The sequence below is a fragment of the Onychostoma macrolepis genome, chromosome 06, assembly GCF_012432095.1.
Source record: "Onychostoma macrolepis isolate SWU-2019 chromosome 06, ASM1243209v1, whole genome shotgun sequence".
In the NCBI taxonomy this organism is placed as follows: Eukaryota; Metazoa; Chordata; class Actinopteri; order Cypriniformes; family Cyprinidae; genus Onychostoma; species Onychostoma macrolepis.
The window spans coordinates 2,817,973-2,836,000 of NC_081160.1; the positions used below are offsets into that span (position 1 = coordinate 2,817,973).

Here is an 18,028-nt window from a genome sequence, read left to right on the forward strand (position 1 = left end):
CGCATCAGGTCACAGCTGCAAAAATTGTATTCTCCAGAATTTCAGGTTTGTTCTGTTCTGATGTTTTGATCTTTTTGTTTAGACTGCAGTGTCTGTTACAATAAATATAGCGCAGAAACATGACAGCACGTTACAAAAAGATGACATTTGCATTATGTGTGGGTGTGTGCTCATATATTTGCATATAACTTTACATGGAAGATCTGTCATGATGAAATCTCTCCAGCATTGGCAATGCATCACACACAGCTGCATGAGTTTGGAGCGTGTGAAGATGATGATGATGGAATTGTTAGTTGCGAATGCTGAAGATGTGCCTCGATTAGACTGACCGAATTTAGACATGTGAATGGGTGATTAATACCACAGCAGTTTCACATACAACAACCACCAAATAATTTTTTTATTCCTTCTTACTATGGTTTGAATTGGCTCATAATTAATATCTGTCGGTTAAAATTTAATGTAATTTTTACTGAAATGGTTTGAATTTGCCTCTATATGTCTCTCTGTGTTTTAGGAAACATTCATAACAGCATATCTTCTTTTCTCCTGGCACAAATGGCCACACAGCTAAATAATCATCATGCTTTGTATTTCTATAGTTCATGTTCAGTTTACATGTTCATCACACTTGTAGTTCCAGATCATTACTTTCATTATAAACTGTGAGTTTGCTGCTGTTGTTTTCTTGTAGAGACTGATGCTTTCTAGAGGGTTTGTCAGTCCTGCAGAGACTGGAACACAATAGAGCTGCAGCACTGAACTGTGTCCTGTAACTCCTCCATTAGACGAATCAATAAATGCTGCATCTTCTGCTGTCAGAGGAGAACACAACAACTCCAAACCCCAGAGAAACACAGAGACTACAGTCGTGGAACAGTTTACACTGCAAAAGTATTTAATTACTTATGATTTTTCAATGGTTTTCAGTAACAATATATAAACATTCTTAAATAAAGATACATTTACTTGATAATAACATTAGAAAATCTATTTTTTTCTGAAAAATTTGGTTAGTTTTTGCCTTTGCAAGAGGGTAAAAAATAACAATAAATAAATATTAATAATAATAATAATTTAAAGGGGAAATAGGAAATACATTTTTTTTCTTGCCCCTTTGGCAGATATTTTTTCTCATTTTTAGCAAAACCATGTATTTGCCTTAGTTTGTGGTATTACCGTCACTGTTACTATTTCTCATATAGATTAAGAATGTGAGAGTATTTAAGATTTGAAATTAGATCTTTTTTTTTCTGGTTCATATTTTAACACTAGACAATGGGGAACTGTAAACGGTTTCCAGGACAGTTTTAATTTTAATGTCACATGTAACTAACTAACTAACTAAATAAATAAATAAAACTCAAAAATGTTACTAATCCCTGGGACAAAAGAAAAGTGCCCAATGTTACAGGAGCACTCATGTGTTTTTTTTTTTTTTTTTTTTATTAAACTAGTCTCTGAAACACCTTTATTGCTTTCTGTTTTTTTTTAACACTGTAAATATCACTGTAAAAAAAATATTTTTTGACTTGATTCACTCTGAACTGTATATTCAAGATTATTTAGCCAAAAAATAAAGTATTTTTTCTCAACATGTCCATGTGTTATACTTGTTTGCGATCTGTTCACATGAATTTTCCAGCAGAGGGCAGACTAGTTCACAGCAGGAAAACATTTCTAAAACTGACTTGTTGAAAAGTGTTGGACACATTATACATATTTTAGAAAAAGGCTGACAATGTATTAGAAGATCATTAAATAGTACTTCATGTTGTGGCTTCACAATTCGTTCTAAAGATGTTTGACTCTAAGATGCTTGAACACTGATGGTCTTGAATCCGTGCAGGACGGTGGGAGGATTCATCAACACTAAACTTGCGTAAAGCATCTTAGCACCCACCATCCTGGGAGTGAAATTAATGGGCATCCTCATGGTTTCTCGAGGCTGGATCTTAAACCTGAAATATAAGAAAAAGGACATTTAGGGAGCAACAACAGGCAAGCATCACTGTTACTGCTGCTCATGTTTAGGTTTAGTGATTTACACAGAGGTTCATTTTAGGCCTACATAATGGGGCAAATCTACAATTTATACACAAATGAACTTACACTAGAGATTCTGCGACATGCATACACACAGAAACTGAAATAACCTGTGATTCAGAAATGCTGACGGACAGGTGTGTAACTTTTAATAGCCACAGCTGTACACGGTGAACACCCTTCCAGTGTACACATATATCTGATTGAACTCAACTGTTTGACGCCCATCAGCGACTTGTTCTCACAGACTCACTCTTCAGGTATGTGAACAAAAATTCATCACGGTAACCATAGTTTCTGCTAAAATACTGTTACTACTGTAAAATCAAAATGAATATGGGATCTATCTTAAATCGTAAGAATCTTTCAATTAAGCTAATTATGCAGAGACATTTATTGGTCGATTCTTCTGAAAAGTATAACACTGACACTTTCTAAACGTTATTCTGTTTGTTTGAACATCCCAGCCAGCCCAACTACTGTATCAACTAATGGTGTGCAGTATGAGCAGAGCTATCTGTTTGTTTGACCATAGGACCCCCTTGAAAACAAGATGATGCATCTCAAGGGGTTTATCCCAAATAATACATTTGTTAATGATGTGGGCGTGTTTGGGGAAACCTGTTTCATAACAGTCATTTACTTGTATGATTATGTTGTGTATTCATTTGGTGATCACCCATGAAAGATTTGAAACACTTCATGTACCTTGTTTGAACTTTCTCCTGAAGTCCTGAACAGGCTACAGACAGTTCACCGCTCACTGCAATGCTGAACGGGTTGGTGAAGGTCACTGTGGCCACTTGCGGCATATTGATGACCATATACTCGTTCTGAACCTGGAAGAAAAAATGCAAAAAGATAAAACCTTGATAACAATTTATACATGAAGCCTTCATGTATAATGCATTATAAAGGTGTTTGTACAACATTTGTATGTTGTAATGCATGATACATTTCCATAAATAATTGGAACCAAAATTAACATGCATTTTAATATTTGACAATTATTTGTGATCAGAACAGAACAGAATTATGAGATATAAACTCTGAACTGTGAGAAACAAACTTATAATTCTGATAAGAAAGTAAGAATTGTAAGATATGAAGTAACAAATAAAATATGCAATTTAAAATGGTTTAATTTGTCTTGTCATTTCATCTTACTAACTGCATTCTGAGCACATTGAAGGATGGGACTCTATTTTGTCCTTTGGGAACTGATTGGTCAAGTCATGCTGACTTTTTTAAACTACAACATTAAATGGCTACATGGATTGGGCCAGCATATACCTGTATATTGAGGGAAGGGCTGCGGATGTTGAACTCTTCACAAGCCAGCACTCTCTCCTGAGACTTCACATCCTCAATAACCACGGCCAGGTTTACCAGAGAATCCTCCGCAGCCTCCGTCAGCATGTAGTCGTTGAAGGAGATCTCATGTTGTATAGTCACAGCTGGTGGAGTACAAGAAACAGGAATCGTGGATTTGACAGAGCTCAATTCCTATTGAGTTATTTCGCCACCTTTTGGCATTCAAAATCATATGAAACAATAATATCCATATGTTTTTTTTTACACTGTAAGACTTGGAAGTAGACGACATGTGTTATGCATAATGGCTGTGTTCAGAATGGAATATTAGCTTACTGCACAATGTACACTGCCCACTATTTGTAAAAAAAATTGTAAATGAACAGTATGCAGTATGCATTCCAAGATAAACATATCAGACAGTAGTAGGCTACGTTTTTGGTCACGTGATCTCAACAAAATGCATGCGAGTCGCATCTAGCTTCACTTCAGAAAGCCTTTATTTACCCCCAACCACCATTTCTATGGATGGATGGATGTGCTTTATTGGACTTCAAAATCTCAACACCCTTTCACTCCCATTATAAAGCTTGGAAGTTTTTTTTAAATATAACTCTGTATTTGTTTGAAAGAATAAAGTCATAAACACATAGGATGGCTTAAGGGTGAGTAAATCATGGGGTAAATTTTCATTTTCGAGTGAACTATGCCTTTAAGATTTTATGGGGTATTTAAATCCACCCCTTTTAACCCATCCATCCATTCATGTTTTTTTTATGTTTTGCTATACCTTGTAAGGCTTTATGTTTTAAAAGAAAAATAAGTTTGGCTGTAAAAACCAAAAGGTCTGGTTATACATTTTAAGCTCATTTTAAGTAATTTTTGCCGTTCACTATAGTTTACAGAACTCTTACTTTCTTTTGGGCCAATCATCACGTTGTCTTGAGCCACCCAGAAGCTTCTAGTGGGATTGCGGTTGTACTCCTTGTTCTGAGCGTTCACATGTTTTCTCAGCAGTTTCGGAACAGCGACTTTGTTAGTGATTATGACGTTGAAAAAAATGCTTTCACCAACTACAGGGGGTTTCAGAAGCTGGAGAGAAACTGCAATGCCCTGAGGTGCTGCATGAAAGGACATGCCAAATGAAATGTTTGATCACTGCATTCAGTCATGTTACTCAAACAAAGAAAAGGAAAATCAAATGCTAGAACTTACCCACTCTTCCTGTAGCACCTTCACCTCTGCGAGCTGGAAGAGAGTTTTTTTTTTTTTAAATGCAGATTTAAAAAAAACAACAATAAATCTATAAAATAATAAATGCATATTTACATATAAATATTATCAAAACCATATACGTAGGTGCAAAGACACACACACACACAGATTCTGATACTAGTCAGATGGATTACAATCGTCAGCTTCCTAAAAAAAAAAGTAGAGTGACTTACCATTACTGCTCAGTGCATGAACTGTGCTGTCATCTAAATGAGAAAGAAGGAGATTTTTGTATAAAACTCCCAGTAATTTAACAGTAAGTATTTTGTATTTTTCTGTCTCTTACCCATCTCAGTTTTGTATTCAGACGTGATGTCCTGCATGCGCATGGATCCTGGATGTTTGGTGCAGATCAGAGCTCCAACTCTGTTTTTGTCAATGCTGGTTGATAATACTTTCCCATCTTTGATGATTATTGTATGCACATTCGCATTCACTGCTGCGTAAACGAACGGCACATCATATTGCGCCTCCACCTTCTGATGATAAATGGCTGTAACAGCAGCAGGGCCACAGCGGAACGTTTCTGTGACAGAATATTGATGTTTAAGCATGATTATCATTAAATCCCTCAAAGAAAAAAAAAAAAAAATAGCATGCTTTGGAGAAAATGAATGTAGGCAGCTCATTAGGTTTTGGAACAAAGCCCAAAACTAAACTGGCCCACCAGACCAGTATATAAGAAACTGGTATTTTCAGCAGGAATAAAAAACACATGAGTTTTCCATATGCATTTGCCTGTAATGACAGACCTGCACTCTTCTCTTGTGGCGTGGGGTCGAGAACCTGCCATCCGTCATAACCTCGACCCAGATCAGGCCTCTTCATCCAACTCTCCACCCACATATGGAAGTTCCTGAATAAGGCCAAACACTTTCAGCTCACATTTTAACAGAATAAAAATGAATTGTTCCTTTTTAATGCAATCAGATCATGATTATTTGTATACTGTAGCCTAATGATGATGCAGACGTGTTTACCGAAGCATAAGGAAAAACATTAAAGTACTAAAGATTAAAAAAATCAGAAGAAGGAATAGTTTTATTCTGCTTCTGCATTAAGTTGATCAAAAGTTATAGTGTTACAAAATTTTCGTTCTTTTGAACTTTCTATTCAAAGAATCCTGAAAAATAAAATATATCACAGTTTCCACAAAAATATGAAGCAGCACAAGTGTTTTCAACACTGATAATAATCAGAAATGTTACTTGAGCAGCAAATCAGCATATTAGAATGGAATAAATTGCATTTTAACAGATATTCACCAACAGTTATTTTAAATTGTAATAATATTACACCATATTACTGTTTTCGCTGTATTTTGGATTAAATATGGATTTTAGCATAACTCACCAGATGCTATCCTTGCTGATGGGCAATTTTTCCCCCATCTCATTGTAATATTCCTCGATCTCCATATTTTTGTTTGTGTCGTGAGCGGAGTTGAAGTTGGTGATGACTCTTGTTGGAATGCCAAGGGCTCTCATTACTATTACACAAACAAATGCATTTAATATTGATCATCAACAGCACCAATTAAATTACCATAGTCACAAACTCCCACACTGTTTCAACTGCAGATTATTTTTGTTCAGTCCATGAAACGCCAAAAGAAATTGGCCTTTTTTGAGTGTGGTATTATAAATCACCATTCACTTTCACTGTATGAAAAAGAGCTCCTTTTGTGTTTCACAGCAAAGAAGATGTGAGATTAAGTAAATTAACCCTTTAAAGCACACACACACGCGCACACACACTTAAAAGATTGGGGTCAGTAAGATTTTTTGAAAGAAGTCTCTTACAGTATGGTCACCATTTATTTGATCAAAATCACTGTAAAAACAGTAATATTGTGAAATATTACTACAATTTAAAATAAATTTTTTCTATTTGAATATATTGTAAATTATAATTTATTCCTGTGACCAAACCTGAATTTTCAGCATCATTACTCCAGTCTTCAGTGTCACATGATTCTTCAGAAATCATTCTAATACACCGAACAATTCTGAAACATTTCTGATTATTATCAATGTTGAAAACAGTCGTGCTGCTGAATATTTTTGTAGAAACTGTGATACATTTTATTTTCCAGGATTCTTTTATGAATAGAAAGTTCAAAAGAACAGCATTTATTTGAAACAGAAATCTTTTGTAACATTATAAATTGCTTTACTGTCACTTTTGATCAATTCAAAGCATTCTTTCAAAAAAAAACAAAAAAAAACGCATTGACCCCAAACTTTTGAATGTAATGACTTCTGTTTGTCCCACCTGTACACATGACAGCAGCAAACACCCAGCACTGTCCGTATTTCACAGGCCTGAATTGTGTTTCTGCCCACTTCCAGAGAATATCTGCGCTGCCGGACCACTTTGAAGGGTTGACGCCGTCGCTGTAGTCATCTGACCAATTTCCCAATAACACTCCTTTATCATCATTAGAGTTCACCTGTTTAGAAAGACAGAGAGACTATATTAATACATGAAGAGAGAGAGAGAGAGCAGAGAGGAGCGAATGAGAGCAGATCCTCACCATCGCTGAGATCACGCGGCCGATGTAAACCGGATCGCTGCGGTTCTGCAGATCTTTTCTCATATCCGCTTGATGTTGAGGACTCAGCTGCAGCAATTTCATACAGATGTCCAGTATGCCTTTTTCATACTGAAAACACATTAATGCATGACAGGAGTTAATGTGAAGCCGGTTTTCAGTGCTGAGCTGTCAGTAAATGGTCAAACATCTCACCTGATCAAACGACCAGGGCCTGGAATCGATGTTCCCAAGACTGCCTTTAAACAGCAGGCCGAAATCATTCCTGACAAATTCAGTCCTCAGATCCTCCGACTGCAGGAACACCGAATCAGCTGCAGAAAAACACAACCGTTTGTTTGTTTTATTGGTGATCTTTGTGTAAAGACAATAAATGGAAGCAGTAAAGAGGCTACGCATTACTGTGATTTTAGCAGTGTATAAAATGGCAATGTATAATTACAATACAATTTTCAATGTATAATTACACTACCATTCAAAACTTTTTCTTTTTATTTCTACTTTTATTCAGCAAGGATACATTAACCTGGTCAAAAGTGACAGTATGGCATTACAAAAGATTTAGATTTCAAATAAATGCTACTCTTTTGAACTTCTATTCATCAAAGAATCCTGAAAAATAAGATGTATCACGCAATGTTTAAAAAAAAAAAATCTGAATGATAGCAGCAAAAACCACTCCATTTTTCAGCCTGCCAAGTAAATGCATACTATCAAGGCATTCGGTTTTGTATGGACACAGACAACACTCACCTTGGCACCAGGGGTTGCAGAGGAGCGTGAACTGGCCGAGAGAGTGTGTTCTCGCAGTCAAATGGGTCTCGACTCTCATCTGGAGCGTGTAGACGCCGACAGAAGCAAACGCAGGGCTGGACAGTGATACCAATAGAGAATGGGGTCCAGTCGGGTTCGGGACGCTCCTCTCCAGAACGGCGCTCCATTGAGTCAGAGAGGGCTGTCTGAGCCTGGTGACCGGGACCTCCACAGACAGCGGACCTGCGGTGAGGAGAGGAGCGGGTACTTTTACATTTGCAGTAAAATTATACAAAACTAAAAAAAAATGTCAGGTTTTACTTTCCTTGTGAGGACATTTGGTCCTCATAAAATGTAGGCAAAACCCAACCCCCTCACACACACATACACAAACAAACATACCTAGAACAATTTGGAAGATCAGTTTTTCCTTCAGTGGATCAAATGGCCACCCTTCATAGCTCATTAGTACTGTGAAGACCTGTCCTCTCCGCAGAACCAGAGTGCTGGAACTCAGACCGTCGGTCTTGTGCCGGATCTGGTTTTGCACCTGTTGCAGGTCGATACCCCGAAGTTTGAACTCTGCGTCAAAAATGGTCAAATTATTTTTGAGGCAGCTGCAAATGCTTTTATGTAAAAATATAACTAATTTAAAATTGCAAGTAAAAAATATAATTTCATTAATTTTCAATATTTTTCAAATAGCTGTAATTTTAAATGTAAACTGTAAAAAGCTGTATTTAAGCAAAAAAAAAATTTAGAACTTAATAATGTTTAAGTGTTTAAAGTTAATAGCAATTAATTCATTATTTATTATAGCAGAGTAAATAGTTAAGTAAACTAATCTGATTATTTTAAGAAAAAATTAAATGCAATAGGCTTATAAATATAACTCAAGAACTCATTGTAAAAGGTTTTGAAAATGTATTGAAAGTAAAACAATAAAAAAAATAAAAAAAAACAGAAATAATTTAAAAAAATTAGAAGCTCACCATCCATGATGCTGTGTTGTGGTTTGCTGTTTGATTCAAATTCTTCGTTTATTGTGCTTTTTATACGGAATCCTTCTGCCCCTCCCTATTCAAGTTGCCAGACCACATTCACGTGAAGACACGAAATGTTACAATCAAAAGAACCAACACCTCAAACAATTACGCAATCGTAAATACGTGAGCACTGTTTCAGCAGGTGGATACAGAATGTGCAGGCTCAGACATCTGTGTCATCTAATGCCTTATACCTACGATGCAGGATATTTTTCATGTCCTCATCGTACTAACATATGCTATTTATGCTATTTATTTATTTATTTATGTATGTATGTATGTTTGTACGTTTGTTCATTCATTCTGCCAGTCAATCATTCATTCAAGAGTTCTTTCTGGTCCTGATTGGATGAGCCGTTTCACCATTTGTATCACTCTGTTTGCAGCATTTCTCACAGTGAGTATCATGGCGGATACCCAAACCCACAATAATTTAATAAATAATATAATAATAAAATAATATCTGCTGTTATGCCACGGAATGTAGTTTTAACAGTTTTTTAAGGTAAGAAAGTGGTTTAGACTTCAAAACAAAGTTTTTGGCTGAGGGGAAATTTTCATAAATTTATATTTTTATAAAACTTTAATGCTTAACCAGAGCTCTGCCTTTGTAATCTTGACTGAATTGCTTAGTAACTAATGGCTATTTTTATGCGTGTGCGTGTGTAAAAAATAGCAGTTAATTAATGCTAATTTAAATCAAAACACACAGACACAAATACAATAAACTATTTTTATTTAAAGCAGAATAAATAAAGGCAGTTATATTGATGTACAATTACAAGCGAAATAATATATTTTCTGTTTGTTTATTTTTTTGCATTACAGTATGAGAATTGAATGTAAAAATAGAAAATACAATTTTAACTTTTTTTCTTTTTCTTTTTTATTTATGTTTTCTTTAAGCAAAATTAATGCAATCAACACAATGCAATCTTTTTTTTTTTGGTTCTGGGGTAAAACAGGTTTTGTGCAATTCAGCCCTCAGAGAATACTAACAGTGAGTCTTGAAGTGTTATTTATTTATTTATTTATTGGTTGGTATTTTCATTGTTGCTTGAAAGCTTTATTACTCTGCATTGTATGTACTGTGAATAGTCCGCATTTATAAAGCACGTCATTGCGTCTACAGCCACGGAAAGGGCCTGAGATCACTGAGATTACACGCCCTTATTCATGACAGATATATAACGGATAAGCAATGGAGGGGGTGTGGTGCTTGGTTTCACTCACAGATCACTCATTCACTCTGCCCATTTTTCTCTGATTATGGACTCTGATTATAACACTCTCATTAAGTAGGAGGATTATGAAATACTGTATATGACATAAAACAGCCTCTGGACATACACTGTAAAATGTGAAAGTTGACTTAACTTAAAAAAAATTGAGGAAACCCGTTGCCTTAAAATTATTACGTACATAATAATAATAAAAAAAAGTTAAGTGAACTTGACAATTCAATTAACTTACTTTTTTTAATATCATTTACTTAAAAATTTTAAGGCAACGGGTTTCCTCAATTTTTTTAAGTTAAGTCAACTTATCACTTTTTACAGTGTATTAGGAAAAAACTGTGGTATTTACATGATCAGCACAGTCTTTGTAAATGGACTTCATGATCTACTGTCTCAAATGCTGCACTTACACTGAGAAGGATTAAAATACAGCAAGAACCAGAGTCAAGCGTGCGAGACATGTCATTGGTAACCGTGAGTACTGTGATGTTCCCTAAAACCAGACTGCTCAGTTAAATCAGAAATGTATTTCAACTGTGATTCCTTAACAGTGCCCTGATACCACTTAAAGGATTGCCTGAAGATTTATGATATCTGAAGTCTGTCTTTCTTCCATCGGTGCTCAGCGCACCCACACTCCTGTCTGAGAGCACGAGTGGGCCCATTTAACCAAGGCTGAACTTTTTTCAATACCTGTAACCTCACAGGGGCAATCGAGTCAAATGAGGCAATTGCTGTTAAAAAGACTTTCAATTCATTAAAAAGATTTTCCCAATTCATTGGGATTGACACCAAAAGGGCTGTAAAAGCATTAAAGGTTCGAGTAGATGGACACATATCATTAAAAGGGCCGTAGAAGAATTAAAACATCTAATGAAACATGGCGAATGATAGGATTTGGGCAGAGTACAAGCTAGCACAGAGTCAAAAACCACTGGACAATGATCAGAGATAGCAGTGTCACAAATCTCGAGATTATAGTCACAGAAAAACCAAGTGAAAACACCAAATCCAAAGTGTGACTTTCCTGGTGTGTGGGTCCAGAAACACCTTGTTTCAACAAAGACAAATCAAATACAATACAAGCTCAGAAAATAAAAGATACAAAAGCTGTCACTGGGGCAGTACTCTTTCAAAAGTTGCTAATATGCACACTGGAGGTATTAATATATACATTTAAGGTTACAATATACACCTTTTAGAGGTAAAGTACATAGGTGCACTTTTTGAAAAGGTGACAACTTTTGTAAAAACAAACAAACAAACATAATATATATATAATTTTAGGTAACACTTTATTATAGGGACCAATTGTCACTATTAACTAGCTGCTTATTAGCATGCCTATTATTAACATATTGGCTGTTTATTAGTATTATAAAGAACATATTCTGCATGACCTACATCCTTAATCCTACTCAATACCTAAACCTAACAACTACATTACTAACTATTAATAAGCAGCAAATTAGGATTTTATTGAGGCAAAAGTGAGCGAGAATTAGACCTTCAAATAAAAGTGTGACCAAATTTTACAACCCAAAAATGTAGTAAGAACATTGTTAAAATAGTCCATGTGACATCAGTGGTTCAACCTTAATTTTATGAAGCTACAAGAATACTTTTAGTGCACCAAGAAAACAAAAATAATGAATTTATTCAACAATTTCTTATCTTCTGTGTCAGTCTCTGCTGCATGTTCTCTAGAGTAAAACAATGCATGTGTGTGCATTGCTCTGCTTGCAAACAAGGCACAGCGAATCCAGGTTCTACGTCAGAATGCCAGCTCCTGTGTCAGCAGCACCACATGCATGTGTCGTGATACTCTCCTGAACGCGCATTAATTGACAAGGATGAGAAGAAATTGTTGAAATAGTCATTAGTTTTGTTTTCTTTGTGCGCAAAAAGTACTTTGTAGCTCGTAGTATTTTCGTAGCTTGGTAAATCATAATTATAAAAATAATTGTCATTTATTTAAGTTTAAATTTTGGCATAAAAAGTCATAATTAAGACAGAAAATCAAAATTATGAGACACTGTCATCATTTTGAGATAAATTGAAATTATTAGAAATCATCTAAGTTGAAAGTTATTACAAAAATTTTATATTATGAGATCGCAAAATTGTAAAAGAGCTGAAATTATGAGATAAAAATTATTACAAGTTTAAATCATGACATAGAAGTCATAGTTATGTTAAAAATGAAAAATAGTCCAAAATTATGAAAATTATGAAATAAAAATAGACAAGTCTAAATTATGTGAAAATTGTAATAATGAGATACTAAATTTGAACTGAGATGATAATGATGAGCGTGACATACATCTGAAATGGTGAAAGACAGTACATGACTCTCTCAGTGTTGTGTTGAGAGCAGACAGTACTGAGTAAAATAACAACTCAACTGAGGTCGTTTTTTTTTTGACATATTGAACTTTTGTCAAGACTTTTCAGCACATTACACAACGACGATATATGCATTGTTTGTGCATGTTTGTGGGCGTGTGCGCATATATTTGCATATAACTTTACATGGAAGATCTGTCATGAAAGAATCCTGCCAGCGTTGGCAGTACCTCACACACACAGCCGCATGAGCTTGGAGGGTGTGAAGAAGATGATGAAATTGTCAGTTTATAGCAAATGATCTGATGAAGGATTGGACTGAACAAACTGGTGATTAATGCCTCAGGAGTTCTATTTAAATTAATTCAAAGGGAAAATAAATTATTTATCTTGCCTCTTTGGTGGATATTCTCTTTTGTTTTCTGCAAGACTCACTTAATTTTGACATTTTTTCATAAAACAAGGCTTAAAATCTTATGCCATTTTGATTCTTAAGGTTTAAGAATGTTTAGATATCTGGGTAACACTTTATAATAACTGCACACTATAAATCGTTAGTTAAGCATTAGTATATAGTTATTTCATCCTTTATAAAGCATTGTTTCAACATTAATAGGCATTAGTAAGCAGTTTATAAAAACAGCTATAAATGTTTTGTTCTTGAGCATATCTATAATGTTTAATAATTGTATTTTTTACAAACCAGTTATTTAGAAGTTGTCAGTGGTTCATAAGATCATTTAGAAAGTTTAAGTAAATGATTAATAAACTATTTAAATGTACATTTATAAATCTTATGTAGACACATGATAATAGTTGCTCAGTGTGTTAATAAATGCTTTATTAACACATATGCCTGCTGTAATTCTTCATTAAGTCAGGTATAAAATATTTAGTAGTTGCTAGGCATCTACTTTTGTGAGCTCATCTAAAGTGAGGACTATTTATACCTTGTAAAACATTTACAAAGGAGATTTAAAGGCTCATTTATCTCCCAAACAGAAAAGTTAAACAAACACAACACAGAGGGACACAGAACACAGAAATATTTTTTCAAGATGCAAAAAAATTTAACTGTACAACTGTACACTTGATAAAACAATGAAAAATAAACCTCAACATTTCATAGAAAAAAATAAATAAATAAACATTCAAGTGTACAGTGGTATAGTTTCTTTTTTTTTGCATCTTCAAATAAGTATTTCTGAGTTCTGTATCCCTCTGTGTTGTGTTTGTTTATTTTTTCTGTTAGGAAGATAAAAGCCTTTAAATCTCCTTGAATCAAGAACAAGGCATTTATAGCTGTATTTATAAACTGCTTGCTAATGACTATTAATGTTAGAACAATGCTTTATTAAGGATGAACTAACTATTTACTAATGCTTACCTAATGATTCATAGCGTGTTACCGATATTTGTTTAGATACATCACTGTTACCGATTCTCATAAGGAAGACTTTTATATGGCGTCAAATCTATGCCATTAATGACCGAGCGCACCACTTATGCTGGCGCGCGCGGTAAATCACTTCCGCGAGAGGAAAACAGATCTACACGCGAGGAAACGGCAGCACGCGAGCTAATTTCAAACACTCGCGCGCGTCACTTGTCCTCTATGGCGTTTGGATAGGTTCTTTATTATTACGCTGTAACATATGGCAAGCCAAAGTATTCATAAACGCCTGCTCGGGCGTCTGATTGCACACTGACACGTCAAAAGCGTGCGTTTTGTCAGCAAAACGCGCGTCCTCGACATGTGATTTGCCATAAAAACGTGCGTTGTTGACGTGCGCTTTGGGTTCTTGGAACACGCGCAACGGAAACGCGTGTTTCTTTTAATCAAAACGCGTGTCCACGACCTGTGATTTGCTGTAAAAAACGCTGGTTGTTGACGCGTGCTTTGGAGTCACCAAAAACGCGCGTTTTTGACGTGCGTTTATCATAACAGAAATGGGCGTCGAATACTTGCACAAATAGGGCACAATCTACTATGTTAATATGAAATAATTTTAGGTATTGCTTTTTTACCTGCATTTTAAATTACGCATTGTGTTTTCGGGTTACAATGGATAATGGATAATGTCCTGGAAAATTACTAGCAGCCTATATTTTCCATTTTTCTTACAGCATACTAACTGATCAACAATCGCAAGTACAAGCTATAACAAAGTGTAGCCTATCATAAATGAACAATTATTCAGTTGTTATTATTATTATTATTATTATTATATTGAAGAAATCCAAATAGCAGCTAATTCAATTCACGTGATGTGTGTACTGCTAGGCATCTTTGGTTTTCTTTTTGTGTAATTAGGATGGAAAATGTGTGTCTTTTTATTGTCCGAGTCACTTATCAAAAGTTGCTAAAAGTTGCCAAATAAATTTAAAAAAATTGCTAAATTTGTTGCTAGGTGCTTTTGGAAGAAAAAGTTGCTAGGGTAGTCTGAAAAGTTGCTAAATTTAGCAACAAAATTGTTGAGGCATTTACAAATGTGAAAATATAGCTGAATTAGTAATTATAAGCACAAACTATTTATGTTAATATATTCATTAACTCAATCACAGTCTGTAAAATTCATATATTTGGTCTTTGTTTGTTGTGTAGACTCCTATTATTTTCACATCTTAAATCACTTATTTATTTGTTGATGTTTTTGCATATCCAATCTAAAGTGGAAACTATTAATCAATTGTAAAGGTTTATAAACATTTACTAATCATTAGTACCTTCATGAGCAATCATTTGATGGCAAAAAGTTTCCCAAATGACCAGAATTCACCCTATTTTCACATCTTTACAAATAATTTATTAATCATTTGTTCATGTTTTTGCAGTACCCAATCTAAAGTCGAGACTATTCATCATTTGTAAATGTTTATAAATATTTACACATTTTTTAGTATCTTTATTGTCACTGGACTTTTAGCTACTGCAACTATGTTTGTGTAAAGGGTGGTTAGTTAAGTTTAGCTAAATGCTTGGTAAAAACAAACACATTGTAATTTTGGTGCAAAACATGTTTTTATTACACTTATATTAGTATACTGGTGTGCAGGGACGTGCACAGGAATTTTGAGGGGCAGTTGCTCTGACCTAAAAAAAGGGCACTCGCCTTTCAAGTATTTATGTTCTGCTCAGGCAAGATCTTTGAAATGACCTCTAAAATAGCCTATGTTTTTTTAGATTACAATTATTTAGTATGCAGCTCTTTAACCCTGTACTTTCTAGCATGGTCCTCTCATCTCATATTTGGTGATCATCACTTAGGCCTACCTGATCTATGTGCCTCCTCCTGGTCCACATTTTCCTCACATAGACTGGAGGCTTGTGACTGCTCCTCCTCATCTTAAATGGAATGTAATTATAAAACATTGCCATTAGTAGGCTAAAATATGAGTCTGACTAATTAATCAATTCACATACACAGTGTCATGTCATCTTTATCACAGTGCAAAGTCTCTGTCTCACCTGCTGGTTGGCTTTTTCGCAGCCAACCCTGCAGTGATGTGCTGCCCTTTGCTGCCTCCCTGAATCGTCTCTCCCTCTCCTGAATCCGCCTCTTTTCAGTGGGCATCTTGGCTTCAAACAATACCCAAAATAGTGATAGGATTTAGGCATTTAACCATTTTGAATAAAATAACTAATGTGATGCATTACTTCCATCATTCATTCTTCTTGCTAAAATGAAATGTGAGAAACTAACTATCAGCAGACATGTAGCTTAGTTTGCTTAATGCCTACCAGGGACGATTCTAGGATTTTCATTTTAGGGGGGCTCAGCCCCCAATGAGGGTATAACAAAAAATAAATATTTATAAAAAAAATTATTGAAAATTTGTACAAAAAAATTGTAGAAACTAAAAAACTAAGAAAATTCTACATAAATTAAATTCAAACTTTTTTTTTTTTTTTTTTTCTTTTAATTAATACAAAACACACACACACACACAGTTTCAATCTCTGTCAATCACTCTGATATGCAATTAAAATTAGTGCTGTCGGTCACTGTCTTTAATCATTTCTATGCATAACTGCATGGTAGTTAATGCCACATGCACAGTAATATTATGTTCTATATTGAAAGCTACATTTCCAAATGAAAATAGCAATAACGTGATCGTTTTATAAAGTATGCGTTCATATGTGTTAAGGGCTTTCGCTGAAGGAAACAGCTGTGGTGTGATGAGTGGTGAATGCAGCGAAAACTTTACAGTAGATTGGAAACCATGACTTTTTGTGAACTGTATTTATGACAAAGAACTGCATAGATGTAGATATTATAACAATCTATCGATAAACACACACCTTGTCCTCTCCTCTGCGCCACCGCAGTCTGTGGATTGAAGAACGCGCAGAAAGATGCGGAGGAGCCGAATTTCATTTGAAATTTAAAGGGAAAGAATCGCAAGATTTTTAGGGGGGCTGAGCAGAAATTTAGGGGTGCTAAAGCCCCCCTAAAAATGGCCTAGCGACGCCCATGATGCCTACCAAAAAAATAGTAGCCTAGCCTAGGCTGCTTGTCTGCAAGCTATCTGTCTGATTATTTAGGCTAAACGTGGCAAACTCATCCTGGATTTATGAAGATTTTAATTCATTTCATAAAACTTGATGATAATCGTCCGTTTGTTATACCTTTCCGACAACGTTAAGTCGTCTCACCCGACAACCGCGACAATCTCCTAGTGCCGCTCATGCAGGCTCAGCTCAGGTGCCGGTCGCGTGCAGCGCTGCAGCCACGTAAACAGAGTTTGCCCTTCCCCTATACTGACTTTCACTTTCCCGAATATGGAAGTGAATGAGGCTTTGCGTTTTTTTTTTTTAAATCTAGGCTTACGTGAAATTCTGCATCCACATTTTTTTTATTAATTTTTTTCCACCTCGGAAGGGCAACGTGAGTCGAGAAGGGTATATGGGCAGTTGCCCGGGCAACCTGAGCAACCCCCCTGTGCACGTCCCTGCTGGTGTGTATCATTAAACAGAATATTCTTTGAATCATACATCAACAGGAGGGGGAAAACAAATTTTCAGGAAAATATATGTATCATTTACCAAAGCAATGAAATATAAACGGATTGAATCATGTTCCCTTATCAAATTGACCCCTGTACACTGCTGACCCCTTACCCAACCTTAAACCACCAAACCTGTCCCTAACCCTACCCATATACCTCAACAGCAGCAAAAGTGTTAAGAAAAGAAAAGCTTTTAATGATTGAATAACATGTTAAAATCCTTTGTAGATTTTCGAGATGTCCATGATCATATGAATTAGAAGTTTAATAACATTTGTAAGCATTTTAATTTACATTAAATGTTAATTAGCCTATTAGGTAAGGTATACAGTTATTAGTAAACATTAACAAGCACGTTATTTCACGTTTCTTTATATGTGAATATATATTAACTAATGATCTGTTAACCATTAGGCCTATATAATGTTTGTTAATGATCT

General features: G+C 35.2%; 1 protein-coding gene across 5 annotated transcripts; it reads right to left on the reverse strand.

Annotated features, from left to right (window-relative positions):
* Window positions 1–872: 872 nt before the first annotated feature.
* On the reverse strand, window positions 873–17,225 carry LOC131542869 (protein-glutamine gamma-glutamyltransferase 5-like). Of its 5 annotated transcripts, none has more exons than XM_058779919.1 (18): window positions 17,209–17,220; window positions 16,045–16,155; window positions 15,850–15,921; window positions 8,938–9,022; window positions 8,348–8,527; window positions 7,946–8,188; window positions 7,388–7,506; window positions 7,175–7,303; window positions 6,913–7,090; window positions 5,992–6,127; window positions 5,391–5,494; window positions 4,925–5,164; window positions 4,812–4,844; window positions 4,579–4,611; window positions 4,278–4,484; window positions 3,343–3,506; window positions 2,758–2,888; window positions 873–1,964 (listed from the first exon to the last, which is right to left on the reverse strand). In XM_058779919.1, exons 3-18 carry the CDS (start codon window positions 15,919–15,921, stop codon window positions 1,814–1,816), a joined length of 2,205 nt encoding a protein of 734 aa, XP_058635902.1. In that variant the 5' UTR covers window positions 16,045–16,155; window positions 17,209–17,220; the 3' UTR covers window positions 873–1,813. The 5 variants fall into 5 exon arrangements, with proteins under 5 accessions (XP_058635902.1, XP_058635901.1, XP_058635900.1 ...); XM_058779918.1 differs by lacking the exon at window positions 17,209–17,220 and adding an exon at window positions 16,882–16,903; XM_058779917.1 differs by lacking the exon at window positions 8,938–9,022 and having other exon boundaries at window positions 17,209–17,225.
* Window positions 17,226–18,028: the final 803 nt, after the last annotated feature.